This window comes from Leucopleurus acutus, assembly GCF_964270905.1.
Source record: "Leucopleurus acutus genome assembly, chromosome: 10".
Classification (NCBI taxonomy): Eukaryota; Metazoa; Chordata; class Mammalia; order Artiodactyla; family Delphinidae; genus Leucopleurus; species Leucopleurus acutus.
This window is the reverse complement of record NC_139153.1, coordinates 45667291-45685257: the sequence shown is the minus strand read 5'-3', so window position 1 is coordinate 45685257 and position 17967 is coordinate 45667291. Positions and strand designations below refer to the sequence as shown.

The window sequence follows — 17967 nt, the reverse complement described above, 5'->3', positions numbered from 1 at the left end:
TCAGAAGTCCCACTGTTATAAATAAACTTGAATCACAGATTCGTACTTTTCTGGGGATGTCAAGTACCTGAAGGACCTGAACCAGCCTTTTCTTGGTTGCTTAGATTTTTGTTAACTTTAGCTTTTAGATGTGGAAGTACCGTGAGGCTCTTCAGAGAATCTCCTGGGTAGCCCCAGTCTGCACTGTTTGACAGCAACGTAATATTCCCTTGGTGATCATGAATCCCTCACTCTTAATCAGTAGAGTAATCCTCTTCATCCCCCCAAATGGAATTTTTGCTATGTCCTCTGGTGGAAATCTTTTCTTCCTTGGACCCATTCCAGCAGAGCTCAGGGTCATGGAGACTGGAAGTAAAAATCTTGTGAGTGGGCTCTTAGGTATAATACCGAGAGGCAGTCACTCCCACTTGTACCCCTTGATTACCAGACCTGTGTGTTTTGACTGTGGGGAAGGCAAAAGCATATATTTTGTTTACTGGTTCAAAGCATACACTTGTTATTGTAAGGTAGGACGCAGTTTTCCGTTGTGTTGTTTCCCAGCTGGCAGCACGACTGGGTTTGCGGTCGGCCATTCCTCCTTTCAGTCAAGCCAGGTGCCTCTGGGTGATGGCGTACTCGCTGATGAGCAGATTTAGTGGACTTGAGCGTATTAACACATTTCTTTTGCTATGAGTAAGTTCCTTGATCAGATATAGTGTTACATTGATTATCATGATGATAAATGAGGTATTTCTTAAGTCTGTACTTAGTGGCACCGGCAGAAGCATGTGGCAAGGACAGCGAGTCCATATTCAGGGTATAAGTATTCCAGCGAGGAGAGTTTACTGCCCCTTTCATACACCAACCTGTTGCTAGGTGACTGGCTGTTCCCCCCAGGATATGGGGCCAGGCTGAGGGCTCAGCACTGGTTTCTCGTGTTGGCTGGAGCGGCAGAATCTAGGCCATCGTTGATGAGGAGCATTCCTTACATTGAGTGTTAGGATTCTACTGTAAATTTTGGGGAGGACACAAATCTTCAGAATATAGTGACCCAAAGATCAGGGTCGTGATTCACTTATTGATGCTTCCCTGGGGCTCCATGCATCACCCCTGTTTTCCAGGCACCGAGAATATCAGTAGACGTGCTAGGTCATAAGGCCCAGCATATGGCAGAGCAGGTACGCTGCAAGTTGGAATTGCAGCAGAGTCTTTATTCACTCCAATTCCATTAAAAACTATTAAATTTATGAGTCTCTCAGATAATGAGTCAGAGGGACACATTCAAAGGTGGTATGTATGTATTGCCTCCTAAGTTCACAGAGCCCACTTTTTGGGTCATAATCAGTAGAAGACGCAATAACTTGTCTTTGACCTGGAGGGGTAGCCCAACATTGCTGTAGACCATTGAGCCCTAGGAACTTCATTGAGGACTAGCAGACCGTGGATTTTTATGGGGTTTATGTGTCTCTCACATGTTTTACTAAGCCAGCTAAAGTGCTTGCTGCTACCTGTTTCTCAGATCCAGTCAGCCTCATGTCATCAAAGTGCTAGTGTGCAAGTACAGGTGTGATGTTGGTGGGACATCAAGAGGATGTAGATCTTTGCGGACTGTTTTGATGGCCAAGAGCAGGATCGTCAGCATAGCTCAAAGGCAAGGCAGTGAACTTTACTGTTTGCCCCGAGTAAGAAGCAAACACGTGCTGGCGGTTATTCCAGATGCATACGTAGAACAAAGCCTTTGCCAGGTCAGTAGCGAGTACCACGTCAGGGCGATGTTGATTTGCTCCAGTAGAGGTACCAAACCTGAAACTGCAGCTGCAGTTGGAGTCACAGCCTGTTTATATCTTGGATAATCCACACAGTCATTTTCTAAGATTCTTCACAGACCAGACAGGCGAACGGGGATGTGGTAGATTTTATCATCCCCGTGCCTTTCAGTTTTTGATGTTGGTATCCACTCCTATGACTTGGTTTTCTATGGATATGGGTTGCTATCTTTTTTTAGAGAGGGGACATGCCAGGGGCTTCTGTTTGTCCCTTTTTACCATAATAGCCCTCACTGCACAGATCAGATGGCCAATGTGTGGATTCTGCTAGTTGCTAAGTATGTCTATTCCAGTTATAAGTTTAGGAGCTGAAGAAATAAGCATGGAGTAGGTCCCTACATGTGGTGTGTCAGTGTAATTTGAATTTGGGCCCAAACTGACTCTAGCCTGACCATCATAACCCAAGAGACAGTAGCTTTCATTACAGACAGAAGTGTTGGATGATGAGTTTGCTGAAGATCCCATATTTATTTTTTTATTAATATTTTATTATTTATTTATTGAAGTAGAGCTGATTTACAAAGTTTCAGGTATACAGCAAAGTAATTCATTTATATATACATATATATATATTTTCAGATTCTTTTTCATTATAGGTTATTACAAGATATTGAATATAGTTCCCTGTACTATGCATTAGGTCCTTGTTGTTAATCTGTTTTATACATAGTAGTCTGTATCTGTTAATTCCAAATTTATCCCTCCCTCCCAAGATCCCATATTTAAACTACAAATTTTTCCTTAAGGGGGAAGATACACTTATAAGTTAAAGGATGTGCAGTAGAGAGATAAAAATGGGTTTAGATTGAAGTGAAGCAAAGAAAAGCATGGTGTCTTGATTTTCTGGAATAGTATATGGTCTCAACAAGGACCTGTTTGTGAGGTGGTCCAGGGTGAATCCAAATGGGATAGATTAGCCACAGTTTGCATCTCATGTCAGCATCATACTGCACATGGGGAGATCTGCAGTAGAAATAGACAGTGGAGTAGTCCATTGATGGGCACCGAGCCCAGTAGGACCAGAAGGGGAGGGAGGATGTCTCAGGGGGGTAGGAATGGGGGTGGGGCAGGGGTGAGGGCGTCCTGGAGGAACCCGGATTAAGGTAAAGCAGGGGGTGTGGCTTCTTCATGTTTAAACCCCGTATAATTGATTTCTCACCGTGTGAATGTGCCATCCTCTCAGTAAGAGACTGGTGGAGTCTTGTCTGCGGTTCACACCGTTTCCAGGCAGCCAGCTCTTCTCTGCTCTTGAGCTCCCTTCTGTTTCTCCTGTTCACCTGCATACTCGTAACTCCTAATTGCCCGCCCGGCTGACTTCCTCTCTCATTTATCTGTGCCATTACCAGATTCATATTCCTCAAATGCCGCTTTCATGAAGCCATTCCTTTGCTTTTTCCTTCAGTCTCCCTGTGACCCCTCTCCTCTTAGTTACCATGGCCTTTGTTCCAGGTTTGCTGATACTAGTTCCTTTAAAAATGGTTCATAGCGCTGAGAAACTCATCTCTTCGTATCAGCTTCGAAGTGTAAAGTTGTTCCCCTGCCATTCAGAGCTTAGGGTTCTGCTGGGGTTCTCCTTGCTTCCCGGGCACGTTTTTCCTTCATGTGAGCTTGGGCCTTCCCTTAATGCACTTATATCTGCACCATCATCCTTAGGAAATTCTTTGAAGGTTCTGGCTGTGAATGGTGCAATTTCCTGTTTTTCGGGATAATGTGAATCTCCTTTGGGAATGTGAAGAAAAAAAAAAAAGGGAAGTATAATATTTGGGTTCAGCTGGCCAACTTGAACCAGAATTTGCCTCTGTAGTTACGGGGCTCATGGTAGGAAGTTAGCATACATTCTTTGCTTTTGTCCCACCTCAGTCTCTTCTTTGCTGGTTCTCCCTCTTCTGCATCTTCCTGGGCCCTCTGTTTCTCTTACATTGCTATCCTAATGTGATTTCACCTAATCCAGTGGCTTCAAACACCATCTATTTATTGATATGCACCTGTATGACCTCTCTACACTCCAGCCTTATATTATCTTAACATATTCAATGGCATGCCCGAGAGGAATCTTCAAGTTGCCATAAACGAACCAAATCTGTTCCCGAAGTCCACTTCCACTGCCAGACTCCCCCCATCTCAATAATACTTGGGTTACTGTTCAGATTGTTTATCTTTTTAACTTGATACCCTTGTAGACCACTAAGAAATAACATTTGCAGTTCCGTCGTAGAACAATTTTGAAGTGTTTGTGGACACTACCCTCAAATGTTTCCACATCTTATTTCCTTCATAGAATGTGAATTCTTTCACTAACTAGTGTTCCGCTGTCAGTAAAGTCAATTTATTCTACTATAGCCTGTGTAAACACATCCTGTAATGTGAAGGCGTCAGGGAGGGCATGAAGAAATGAAGCATCATTCTAGAGTGAGTTTTATATTATTTATAAATATATTATTTATAATATATTATATGGATCCCTTCAGTCTTTTATTTCTCCCAGCAGAGGTAATAGATATTTTCTTATGTGTTAACAGTCTGTGCTAGTGGTTGAAAAGTGAGTAGTTTCTGCCTAAAAGAAATGGTATTTCATTCTGTCGTAATTAAGTAGCACATTATTAAATTTTGTAATAGATAATACGGATTTTAGAAAAAATTGATTCCTTAGAGACAAGTGTGAATTTACTTTTTATACTCTGTAAACTTTGATGGGATTTCTTTTGTATTCTCTGATTTCCAAAAGATAAACATTTCCATTTTCCCTGCCCTCTGTTTCTGGCAACCCTGTTATTTATATGGAGGATTTCCAGGCATAGGGAAAGAACCACTTTTGAATCATCTCAATCTCTGGTTGGGTTAAGGTGATCCAGGATTGTATGTAAATCCTGTCTCGGGAAGTCTAACCCTAGGCCTCAAAATATCCTTCCACTGTTCACAGACTGTGTGGATAGAGTCTAACACTCATCAGAAAGTAATCAGGCGTATGAGAAGACAAGATGATATGATACAAAAACCAAATGAGATAAACTACAGTATCCCCAGGGGTTACAATGGAGCTAATCAGATATAGACCTTAAAATAACTACGATCAGTATATTCAAAGAATTTGGAAGATGGAGAATTTCAGTAGACAATTAGAACTATAAAGACAAACAAAGTGGATGTTCAGTAACTGAGAGGAAGAACTCAGTGGATTGGGTTAACTGCAGATTAGACACAGCTGAATAGAGAATTAATATACTGTACTCAAATCATCTGGGATCAATGGAGAGTGACAAAAGGATGGAAAATATGGAGAAGAGCAGAAGAGACATAGAAGAAAACAGTGGGGAAATGATGGTTTTTAACAATAAATGGTGCTGGATCATTTTGGCATCAATATAAAAAAAACCCTTTATCTCTAAATTACACTGTACAAAGGAGTTAATTCATGTAGATTGCACATTGAAATGTAAAAAGATAAAACAGTAAAATTTCCAGTAGATCAGACACATGAACATTTCTTCATTACCTTGGAGTAGACCAAGAGTTTTTAGCAGGGCACAAGAGCACTGTCATAAAGGAAAGTACTGATAAATTGGATTGCCGTAAAATTAAGAGCTTCTGTTCATCAGAATGCATCACTAAGAAAGTAACAAGAGAAGCCATAGAGTAGGGAAAAGTATCTGCTATACACATAATCGACATGGGCTCTTAACTAAAATATATAAACAACTGAAGGGCAGATAACCCAATAGAAAACTGAGCACAGACTTGAACAGGAACTTTACAGAATTGGTTTTCTTTGAATGGCCAATTAATACCTGAAAAGATATGTTAATAATCATCAGGAAAATGCACTTTGGTCACAATGAAATACCAATGGATGTCCCGAAGCATGGCTATAATTAAAAAGCCTGATAATGCAGAATTGTGGCAAGGGTGTAGAGCAACTGAAATTCTTATACCTGCCTGTTGCAGTGTAAATAGACTTAATCACTTTGGAAAACTGATCGTCAGCAATGCCTATTAATCTGAAGCTAGGCATACCTTATGATCCAGCAATTTCACTTCTGAATATATATCCAACAGAAATGTTTCCATGCATTCAGCATAAGAAGTGCTTGGCCGTATTCATTAATTGAAATAGCCCCAATGTCCATCAACAGTAAAATGAATAAACCGTGGTATATTCACACACTGGAATACCACACAGCAAGGAAAAAGAATGCAGATGAAGATCTGCAAATATAATGTCAAACAAAGAAGGCATGCTCTCAGATAACTGGTAATATTTAGTCTGGTGGTTGAAGAGTTGAGGGAATGCCAACCTGTCCTAGAAGTACTCAATGCATGGGCGGATTTTGTTGACTTTGAACTTCACACCAAGATCATCTCTATGGGCATTCTGACATGAACTTTAGCATCAATATCTCTAGAGTGTTTCTCTTGGGCCAGTTAGTTTCACCGAAGTGCGTTGCAGGTGTCAGCCTGGAGGGCAGGGACCTGGCTGCCTGGGTCTGGGGAGCCACCCTGGGGAAGGTGGCTGGAAGTTCTAGCATTCGTTGTGCAGAAATTCGCCTAGTCTCCTGGTTTTGTTTGGTGGCCACCTCCTTTTTTTTTTGGCTGTGCCATGTGGCTTGTGGAATCTTAGTTCCTCTACCAGGGATTGAACCTGTGCCCTCGGCAATGAAAACACAGAGTCTTAACCACTGGACTGACGGGGAATTCCCCTGGTGGCTCCCTCTTTGACTTGGTTTGCTTTCTCCTAGTCTAGAAACTTTCTGTTTGACTTTCTTTAGAGAATACATCTCCAGACTTCCACCTGTGTGCAAGTCTGGCAGTAGTCACCTAGATTCACTGGGTAGAGGAGGTAATCTAAAAATCAAATACTTTTTAATCAGATTTTGCCAAATATTTGTACTTTTGCTCCTTTTCCTTCACCCTTAGTTTTTAGAAGTATCTTTTCAATGCATGGTACCAGGGCAAGTGGTTATCTACTTGGAAAAACAGTGGACTTAGATTTCTTCCGAAATCCATATGATGAATCGGTTTCCAGTGGATTGAAGACTTCTGTGTGAAAGACACTCAAAGGAGAAGAAAGAGAAAGAAGAAAAAAAAAAAGGAAGGGGAAGAGGGACAGTTCTGGATCATATAAATAATGCCTCCAAGTCAATAACAAAAGATCAATAACCTGTGGGAGAATGTGCAAAAGACCGGAACAGGTATTGCAGAAAAGAGAAAATATGAACAACAAAGAAGTAACAGAATATGCTTACCATATTAATAATTACTAAAGTTCACATTAACACCACAAGATATAAATGAGTAAAAATTGGATACTACTAGATATTGGTGAGGTGGTTGCTCAGGGGGACTTGTACGCTGCTGGTGGGAGTAATTGGGACAACCATTTTGGGAAACCATTTGGCAGTGTTGTGAAGTGGGACATTTGAGGTTCCATTTCTTTTTTTTTAATTGAAGTATAGTTGATTTACAGTATTGTGTTAGTTTCAGGTGTACAGCAAAGTGAGTTAGACATATATATGTATATCTATATTTTTTCAATTCTGCTGTAGTTTATTATAAGATACTGAATATAGTTCCCTCTGCTACACAGTGAGTCCTTGTTGTTTATCTGTTTTATACATAGTAGTGTGTATCTGTTAATCCCATACTCTCAATTTATCCCTCTCTCCCCTTCCCCCTTTGGTAGCTGTAAGTTTGTTTTCTATGTCTGTGAGTCTGTTTCTGTTTTGTAAATAAGTTCATCCCATTTATAATTAGAAAACTGAAGCTTTAAAGAGCTTAAGAAATTTGGGCTTCTCTGGTGGCGCAGTGGTTGAGAGTCCGCCTGTGGATGCAGGGGACCACGGGTTCGTGCCCCGGTCCGGGAAGATCCCGCATGCCGTGGAACAGCTGGGCCCATGAGCCATGGCTGCCAGGCCTGCGCACCCAGAGCCTGTGTGAGCTTAAGAGATTTGTTCAAGATCACGCTGTTAGAAAGTGCTAGGGCTGGGAATTATAGCCAGATTTGTTGAAATCTCTGTCAATATTATCAAGTTAAAAGAATGACCCTACTGAAGGAAAGGAGAAAAATGACCTAGAAATCATAATGGGGCACAGGCCGTAATAAAGTTTTGGGGTACTGGTGTGGTATTGCTGTTGATTTACCTCTTTTTTAAAGTCAGCCTGACTCTTGGCACAGTGAGAAGATGGAGGTCTATAGCTCTTACAGAAAGTGGTAGTCTGTTTGCTGGGCACACAGCATTTATCACCTGGTAGCGTATCCTGTGTAATTGAGCATTACATCACCTAAAAATATTTTTAAAAAATTGGCTGTGTAGAACAATGATACTACTTCATGTTTTCAAAACATTTTAACTTAAGTTTTGAATAGGTAACTCCTACTCACGGTTCATAATCCAGAAAAATTCAAAAAGTAAGAAATTACACCTCATGCTCCACAGCCCCAGATTACCACCATACGAAATAAAGCATTATTATTACTTGTTTATTCATCCTTCCAGAATTTTTTTTTAAATCCAAGCAAAAGTGAGTATAGATTATATTCCTCTCTTGTTACACAAAAGCATACTATTTTGAACTTTGCTTGTTTTACTTAACATACCTTGTGTTTTTTCCCAAAATATATGTATGCTCGCTCATTTTATTGGTAGCTACATTGTAATGGTGGACTGTATTTTATTTAACCAGTCCCCTTTTGCTGGACAGTTTCCACCTCAGATTTTTGCTGTGTGTCATATGTATACAAGTATTTTAATAGGAATTGGAAATGTTTTTTCCCAATTTGTCTTAAAAATTTTTTAGCTTTATTGAGATATAATTGACATATAGAATTATAAGATACTTAAAGTGTACATCGTGGTGCTTTGATATATACATACATTGTGAAAGGATCCTCCCATCTAGGTAACACATCCGTCACTTCACATAGTTTCTGTTTTTGTGTCTGGTGAGAACATTTAAGTTTTACTCTTAGCAAATTCGAACCGTATAATACAGTGTTCTCAATTATAGTCACCAGGTTTTACGTTAGACCCTCAGACCTTATTCATCTTGTAGCTTAAAGTTTTGTACCCTTATACCAGCTTCTCACTATTTAGCCCAACCCCTGGCAACCACTTTTCTGTTCTTAGTTTTCTATGAGTTTGACTTTTTTTTTTAGATTCCACATATAAGTAATACCATGCAGTGTTTATCTTTCTCTGTCTGGCTTATTTTAACTTAGCATAATGTCCTTAAGTTCCATCCTTGTGTTGCAAAGCAATGATAATTCCATTGCATGTATACACCACATCTTTTTTATCCATTTATCTATTGATGACCAAATGGGGGACATATTTTTCCCCAACTTATTTGTCTCTTGGTTTTGCTCATGGTACCTTTTCCTAAGCAGAAGATGTTTTTACTTCTTATGTGATCCAGCAGTCTAATCAAACAGTAGAATTAAGAAAAAGGCCTTGGGGGAAATAAGGACCAAGGAATTGATGTAGAGAACTAGGTAAAGTCTTACAGCAATCTCAACAGCCATATGTATCTATTCACCTGATGTTTATTGAGCCCTTATTTTGTGTCAGGAACTATGCCCATAAGTGCAATGATGTTGTGGTGAGAAAAATCAGATACAGTCCTTGCCCTTGGCTATTTTTAAATTTACTGGAAAGACAAACATTATCAGATAATAAAAAATATATCAAGAAATTGCAGTTGGGTAAGGGCCTTAATGCTATGAGACAATGTCATAGGTTTAATTTAAGAAATCAGTGAAAACTGCAGTGAATTATGAAATATGTATAGGAGTTCACTGGCAAGGAGCGGAGAGAAAAGCCATGCAGGCAGAGAGGCAGTACCTTGTTGCTGGGGGAGGTATTGAGTTTGAGGGACTATAAGAAGAACAGTATGACTGCCGGGGAGAGAAAGCAAGTGGAAGCTGGAGAGATAGTTGAGAGTGTTGTAAGTTATGATAAGGAGTGTTAAGAACTCCCATGTTAAGAAGAGTGGGGTTCCACTGAAGGGTTTTAAACATGGGAGCAAGGTGGTGGACAAGATCAGTTTAGATGTAAGGTGTGTAAGGGTTAGAGTAGAAGCAGGTAGGCCAGCTAGGAGGCTCTGGTCGGAGAAGAAGGAGAAGGGAATTTGGAAGCTTGCATTTGGTGAGGAGTGGAAAAGTGTAATGGTTTAAGGAGTATTTAATGATTGACTTGGTGTGGGAAGTGAGAGAAAGGGAGGTGAGAAGGATGACTCCTGGGTGTCTGGCTGGTAGAGAGTGGCGCTGTATGGTGGAATATTATATTCTGAAAGACAACCAGTTTTGTTGGGATGATAATGGTGTTTTTTGGGGATCTGTAGAGTTAGGAATGCCTTTGAGACAAGCAAAAGCAGATGTCAAGTCAAGTCAGCAGTTGAATGTACAGGTCTGTAGCTTGAGACACCAGGTTTGGGCTGTACATAGGTGACTGGAAAATATCTGTGTAGATAGGTGGTAAATTAAATCATGGGTGGGGATGAGATGACCTGCGTGAGATGGGTACAAAGGAAAGAGTAGTGGACCCAGAACTGAGTTTTGATAGATTTGAGCATTTAGGAGCATGAACCAACAAAAGACACAGAGAGGGAAACTAGAACTGTATGCTGTCATGATGTACAGACAAGCAGGAGTGGCAGGTGTATTGAACCCTGCTGAATTGTTCAGACAGGTGAAGGCAGACAGGTGTCCATTGGCTTTGATGTCATGGAGGTTGTTGGTGACCTCAGAGCAAGTGATGGGAGTGAGAGCAGATTGTGGTGGGTTGAGGAAGTTAGGAGGAAAAATGGAGATACAAAGTGTAGATTTCTCTTTTAAGAGGTTTTACCGAGAAAGGGAAGAGAGAGGCAACGGGGCAGTTTGTAGAAGGATGTGAAAAGCGTTTTGTTAAATGGGAGAGAGTGAATATATAAAAGCAGAAAACGAGTAATTGGCAGTTCTAAGGTTCTGAGAAAGTGGACGGGAATGTGATCCAAAGCACAGTTGGAAGGAGAGAGAGGTCTGCAGTTGTGATAGGAGGAACGGAGCCTAGGATAGGACGCACAGTAAACTGAGAATTAGGAAGAAGAGTTTTTTTCATGATGCTCTCTATTTTCTCTCTGCAGTAGGAGGCAAAAGCACTCACTGAGAGTCTCATGAGAGGATGGAAATTTCTGGGTATAAAGAGAAGAAAAATTTGAAGATAGACTGAATAAGTCGACCAGTGAAATGTAGTTGGGTCGCTGGTACTGTCCAGTGCCGCTGAGTATTGGTGACATGCATTTACAATAGAGTGAATCTGCCCCATATTTAACTTGAGCAGCCTCTCTGCAGATGTACAGAAAGTATATAGATCATTGGATTCATCCAAATCATTTGGCTTCATGGGTGCAAAGAAAAGAAAGAGGGCAAGAGTGTAAGTGAAGTAGTGCTGATGGATTGGGAGAAGATGTCATGGATTTAATTAGTGGAAGTTCCCAGCAGGCTGAAGAACTGTCACAGTGGAAGATCGTGCAAGTAGGAATAAGAGCAGATTATGGTCAGAGGGCATGTTTGTAATACTTAGCTTGGAGGGGATGCAGTTAAATGCCGGAATCTTTAATGTTGGAAAAGCTGTTCAGCAGATGGCGAGACTGGGCAGGGAGATATCGTGACCCATCTTGGGGAACCGAAAAGGAAGATGGTATTTTCTGGTCCCGCTCCTTAGCTGGGCTGGTGGAACAGGTGTCAACTAACCAAACTTCTGATTTGGTTTCATTCCCAGGTGTTTTACTAATAGGGCTCCAAAAAATAATAAGCAGGAAGGCAAAAGGCTGCATAAATCTACTAAGAGAACCACGTAAATGCTAAGTGTTAAGATTTCAGTGTACGTTACGTATGTGTATTGTGTCCAGAACCACCCCTTTCTGGTTTATAGTGGGAATTTTTGGAAGTTCTGAGAAGTAGAAGTTGGATGGGATGAGTGATTGCAACAGAGCTGGAGAGATGGATAATGGCAAGGGAGTCCAGCAAGGGAGATTGCTGTAAAGGGGCCTTTGAAGTCAGGGGACTCATTGCCTTTTAGGGTTTCGGGGACTAGGAACTTGGGGAGTGGGTCCAGCAAAGGGAAGGAAATGTGGGCCTAAAACTTTTCAACAATACCCTAAGTAACGAGACTGATGGTTCAGTATGTCCCCTAGTTCTGGATTGGAGGCAGTTGGTTCAGAGATTAATATTTAATAAATGCCAATTGTTTGAAGAAGAAATAAGTTTATTGAGACAGATTTCATAAAACCAGTAGACAAAAGGGCGTGTGAAATCCAGATGTTCAGATAGTGTCTGCTATCTATATCACCCGGTGCTGAAATGAAACTTTTTCTTTGGATTTATATACGCAATTTAATGAAAGAACTGGAATTTATGTGACTTGCCTGGGGTTCAGAGCAAGTTTAAGACTGATGACCAACACAAGTGCAGACAACTTGTGGTTCTACTTTGAATCTTCAGAACACCAAAGCCCTCTTCTCTCCAGTCGCTTTTGTTTGCCTTTCATCTGTCATCTGAAGAATGTGGTTTCCTTTCATGGGCCGGAGGCAAATGAAGTCAGGGCATTGTTTTGTAATACATTGGCAGAGAGATTCAAAGTTGCCTTATTTTCTCTCTGCATAAATGTTTCGATTTTTCGAAGGCAAAAATAGACTGTGCTTGACAAGTTGCTCCAAATCTAAATGTCAACAAGATGGGGACTGTGCCCCCTGGAAAGACTTGCCTTGGTGGCATGTTCGGGCAGGTGCTATCAACTGTTTTATCATGAGAGGTAATCTTTTGCATTTTGCTGTGTGTAGACTGGTGATGTACATCGAGAGAGACAGCAGAAAGACCACTCCAGGCAAGGAACAGCAAAGCGGCAATGAGTACCTGTCCAAATGCCTGGACCTGCTCACCTGTCACATCGTGCAGGAACTGCCACGAATCCTGGGTAAATTGGAGTCTCGTCCTCAGGCCCCTTGCTGCTTACCTTTCTGCGACTTGGCATTTAGGCATCCCTTCTTTTTTTGTTCTTGCCGGTTTTTTCTTTTTTTCAGGCGAGTGCAATGACGCTTTGTCTTGAATGTGTAGTTTCAAAATTTGAATGTGCCTTATCTGTTTTCATAATTATTTTGTATCAGTGACATGAATGAGGCAATGAGCAGGCTAACGGTTACATTGAGTGTCATCTAGCAGTTTTGGAAAATAGAAGGAAAGCCTTTTAATTGGTTAAAATTGGACTTAGGCTATCATTTTAGGTAACTTTTCTCAAGATTTCTCTCTGCATAATTCTGAAGAAAAGCTTTTTCCTTCAGGTTATAGCCACAAATTTATTTTTTGTTAAAAAAATTTTAAATGCATAGGCATTAACATTTAATATTAGAGAATTTTGATATTAAAGTTCAACGTTTGAAATTTTCTTTGGTCTGAATAAAAGATGAAAGTAATAATGATTTGCAAAGGATGTTTATTACAGCTAGCAAAATTGGTTATTCCACTGTTATTTACAGACATGAAAATAATCTAAGGAATGCGTACGCGTACGTTTAGTTTAAATCTCATTCCATGCTTTTCCAGCAGATGTAGCTATAAACCAGAAATGTTTAAAATGTTAAATTTGACCCAACCCATTATGGTAAAAGATATTTAGATGCAGAAATTCAGAATATTAAGTCAAAGTAATGAAAATATCTTCATGGCTGATTTGACAGTAACTTTTTGCTCCTTACTAATACTGTGGGAGATTTTTGCCTGTTAATGACTGAAAATAGAGCATTTCAAAATTTATTTGGATTGTAACCTTTTTAAAATCTGCAAACCAGAGGCCATGAGCTGGTCAATTGATAGTTGAGTTTCTTATTACCTGACTCGTCCTATCTTAGGAGATGAGGGATTCAGGTATCCAACAAACAAGTTTTATTTATTATTGGACTTGCCATCCAATGAGAAGTATTAGGAATTGATATCTTATAACTACCATCCGGTTCTATTATTAAAAAATTCTGATCTATAATCTGTTCACTTGTAATTTTTTAATAACTTCTTTCTGTTTACAAAAGTAATGAGTGCTCATGGTTGAAATTCGGCAAGTGCAAAAAAAAAAATCATTTCTATTTTAAATTTCTAGGTGAGAGATCAATTTTATATCCATCCTGACCCCAGAGGCCACAACTTTCTGTTGTAATGTCAAGAGTTGTGAATAAAACAATGCAGCTCCTACCCACTTCTTTTATTTGGAGATTAATTGCCTCACTCAGCAATCCCATTAGTGTTCAACCCACAACCAGCGGTTCCCTACGTATCTGTGGTCTCTAACCTCACGTGTGCTCTGGGGTGTGCTTCGCAGGTGACATTCTGAACGCCTTGGCTAACGTTTCTGGTCGTAAACACCCATCCACAGTTCAAGTGAAGCAGCTGAAGATGTGTCTCCCCCTCATGCCTATAGTGCTTCACCTCGTAACGTCTCAGGTATCATCCTGTTTGGAAAAAATGTATATAAATGTGACTCCCTTCTTTGTAAACTGGAGCTGAGAAACATCAACTCAGACAAAACATTTTCATTTTTCTTTTGTACATGGCTTTCGGGATTTAATCTGTGGAAACTTTCATCACACAGGTATTTCGACCTCAGGTTGTAACAGAAGAGTTCCTTTTCAGTTACGGAACTATTCTTGTGAGTAATGCTGAATTCTTCACGTTCCTAATAAAAATGTGGCTGTCTACTGTTTGTGGGATTTGGTGTCAGAATGAGGTAATTTTAAAGTCTTAGTGGTATTTATTTGTCTCTAGGGAAGTGACCTTTTTGTATTTTTATCTGTTGACTGTAAGAAAATTTGACATTTGGAGGAAAAATACATTCTCTCCTGATAATGCACTTTGTTCAGAGACAGACCCAAGTAGCGTAAATAAGTCCATAGAAAACATTTTCATAGATTTTGATATTAAACATCATGAAAAAATTTAAAATAATAAATTAAAAATTTTAATATATTTATATTTAAAGTGTGCACTTTGATACACTTTGATATGTGCACCCCTACGTTTATAGCACCACTGTTTACAACAACCAGGACATAGAAATAACCTAAATGTCCGTGGACAGAAGAATGGATAAAGAAGATGTGATACATATATACAATGGAGTGTTACTCAGCCATAAAAAAGAATGAAATAATGCCATTTGCAGCAACAGGGATGGACCTAGAGAGATTATCATATTAAGCAAAGTCAGTCAGACAGACAAATATCATATGGTATTGCATATATGTGGAATCTAAAAAAAATGATACAAATGAACTTATTTACAAAACAGAAACAGAATCACAGACATAGAAAACAAATTTATAGTTACCAAAGGGGAAGGTGGGGGAGGGATAAATCAGGAGTTTGGGATTAACATATATACACTAATATTTAGAAAATAGATAACCAGAAAGGGCCTACTGTATAGCACAGGGAACTGTATTCAGTATCTTATAATAACCTATAATGGAAAAGAATCTGAAAGAGAACAGATATATACATATATAAAAAATGGAATTCTGGGAATATAGTATTGTCATTTACTTTGGCTAGCATTGTTGAGTTTTGTGCAGTATCTCTTTTTGTGATGGTATTTCTCTAACTTGAGCTCAATTTTTTTTTTTTTGAGCTCAATTTAACCTTGCCTTTAATTTTGAAGAGATGAGTAACAATGAAAAACAAATCATCATATTATCTTTCACTTTGATTTTTGCTCACACAAAATAGCCTCTTTGTTCAAGTTGTGGCTCGTGAATTATGTTATCTTTTTCCCTTGCCTGGAATAGTTACAGTATGTACTATTGATAAAATGGGGAGCTGTACAAAGGGTCACACGGCATCTTCGGTCTTACTTTGATATTAATAATAAACAGTGAACGGAGATTTTCAAAATGCCATGTCATATAGGTATCTAGTTAAAATGAAGTAAACATCTCAATTTTATTGCTTGTTTGGAATAAAAAAAAAATGATTGCCACCCACAAGAGAGAATATAGTTTTCTAGAAGAGTCATCACACGGTGAAGTATGATGTATGAAGTATGATGTATGAAGTATGAAGTATGAAGTATGATGATATACTTACTCATTACCGCACGAATGTTCTTGTTGTAAGGTTTTTTCCTTTTTTTTCCTTTTTTCTTTTCTTTTCTTTCTTTCTTTTTTTTTTTTTTTTAATCCAGACCCCGAATTGATATACCCACCTTGCTTTGAGAGCTTATTCTCAGCTTCTCTGAAGTACTGGATAGTAATGCAGGGCACTGGTCTGCCCTGGAGGCAAAGCTTTCCCTTTTTCTCTCTAGAAGGGCCATTGTTTTGCCCCACAGTAAGTGCCCATCCTATTTGTTCCCCTGCTAAACTCCCAGCTTTGAAGCTCACACCCTTAGAAGATGCCCCATGTACTGTGGTCATCTGCAGATTTTTCTGGGTCATTGCTTCTCGCTCAGAGTCTTTTAGCACTGGGCTCACTGTCATTCTTAGAGAATCGGGTATCCCTAGGGAGGATCCTTCCAACACCTCAGCCTCTCAGCTCCTCAACCACCTCTCTCCCCATGAGCTTGTCTTTCCCTCCCTCAGTTCCCTCCGCCCATGGCCTTATATTCAGCGTCACTGCTCTCTGGCTCCCACACCTAATTTTCAGCTCTCTAGCCCTGCTCCCCATCTCCAACAGCCTTTTAATTCCTCTGAGACTTAAATTGGCCTTTTACCACTTTGCACTCACCGTCCTGCCCTCCCTGGGCCCAGTGACTTTTCTCTTTACTCCCCTTAGAGTCCCTGGTTCAACCCCTATCCCTGCCACACACACCCGTAATCCCTCTCCTCCGTTGTCTCTTCCTCCGTTGTCCTCCTCTGGCAAACCCAAGTCCTCGTTCAGTTTAATTCTCTACCTACCCCACCCCTGCTTTGAGTGACTAAGTATGGCTAGAGGAAAACACGACGAAAATAGCTGGTCTCACTTTAAATTCATGACTGCTCATCTCAAACAAGCCCTCTCTGCAGACTGGGACATCTAGTTCCTTTTCCTAATTTATACACCTTCACGCTCACCTAGATGACTCTTCATACGTTCCCTCCTCTCCTTGAATCTGCAATGCCTCCTGCCCTGTCCTCACTCTCACCTGATTAATTCCTATTACACTGAGAATGAAAAAGAAGGAATAGATCCAAAGAGATTTAAATTGGTAAATCAATGAAACATTCAGTAGGGATTTTTTTTTAAATTAAACTGGGGAAGTATAAGGAAGAAAATAAATTGAAAGAACCCTATAGTTTCACCATCTAGAAAACCCTTGTCGCTGTTAAAACAGAAAAAAAGTGAATGCATGTGCATAGCTAGAAAATTCCAACAGTGCAGAAAAGCAGAAAATGAATAGTGAAAGCGTACCTCCTGGGCCAGTAGTCCTCCCCAAAGGGAGCCTCTGCGAGTGGTTCCTGTGATTTCTTCCTCGAAAATTTTTGTTCACATCTATGTTTGTATATTATCTATATATTCTTTAAAAAATTATATAGAAAGATCATACTATAAACACTGTTCTCCCTCTTCTTTCTTTACTTAAGTAAGCTATTGACATTTAAGTAGATTTATTGAAGTCAGAAGACATCTTTTTATGAACTCTTTTCAACATCAAATCCATATTTATTCAGCCAAAGTTATGTGCCCATGTTGAAATTTTATGAAATTATTTCAGCCAAATTATTACAAAAAGCTTACAGCGCCTCTTTTTATTATGTTATTTCGTTGTTAGTCTTTTTTGTTTTAGTTATAGACTGAAAAAGAGAATTCAAGCATTTATAAGATATATGCTTATTAAAGAAAATGTAGAAAATTATAGTGATATTGGAAGAAAAATATCACCTATAACTATCAGTCGTTAACAACCATTGTTAACATATTGTTGTTTACTTAGTGTTTTCATGTATATGCATTTGTGTGTAGAAATCTATGTATGTATATATAAGATATGTATATGACTTATACCAATACATGTGGTTGAAACTATGTTGAGTATATATAGATTTGTATTCTTTTTTCCATTTAACATTGTATCATAACTATTTTCCTGTATCTTAAATTTTTTTTTCACTTTTTTTTTCACTTTTTTTTTTTTTTTTTGCGGTACGTGGGCGTCTCACTGTTGTGGCCTCT

General features: G+C 39.4%; 1 protein-coding gene across 1 annotated transcript in view; it reads left to right on the top strand.

Moving 5' to 3' along the window:
- The window catches only part of ULK4 (unc-51 like kinase 4), a 512005-nt gene that overhangs the window by 133545 nt on the left and 360493 nt on the right, over positions 1–17967 (top strand). Inside the window, exons 23-25 of the mRNA XM_082849145.1 lie at positions 12618–12751; positions 14147–14268; positions 14417–14473. Coding sequence (XP_082705271.1) covers positions 12618–12751; positions 14147–14268; positions 14417–14473 — 313 coding nt within the window. The remainder of the gene's footprint in view (positions 1–12617; positions 12752–14146; positions 14269–14416; positions 14474–17967) is intronic.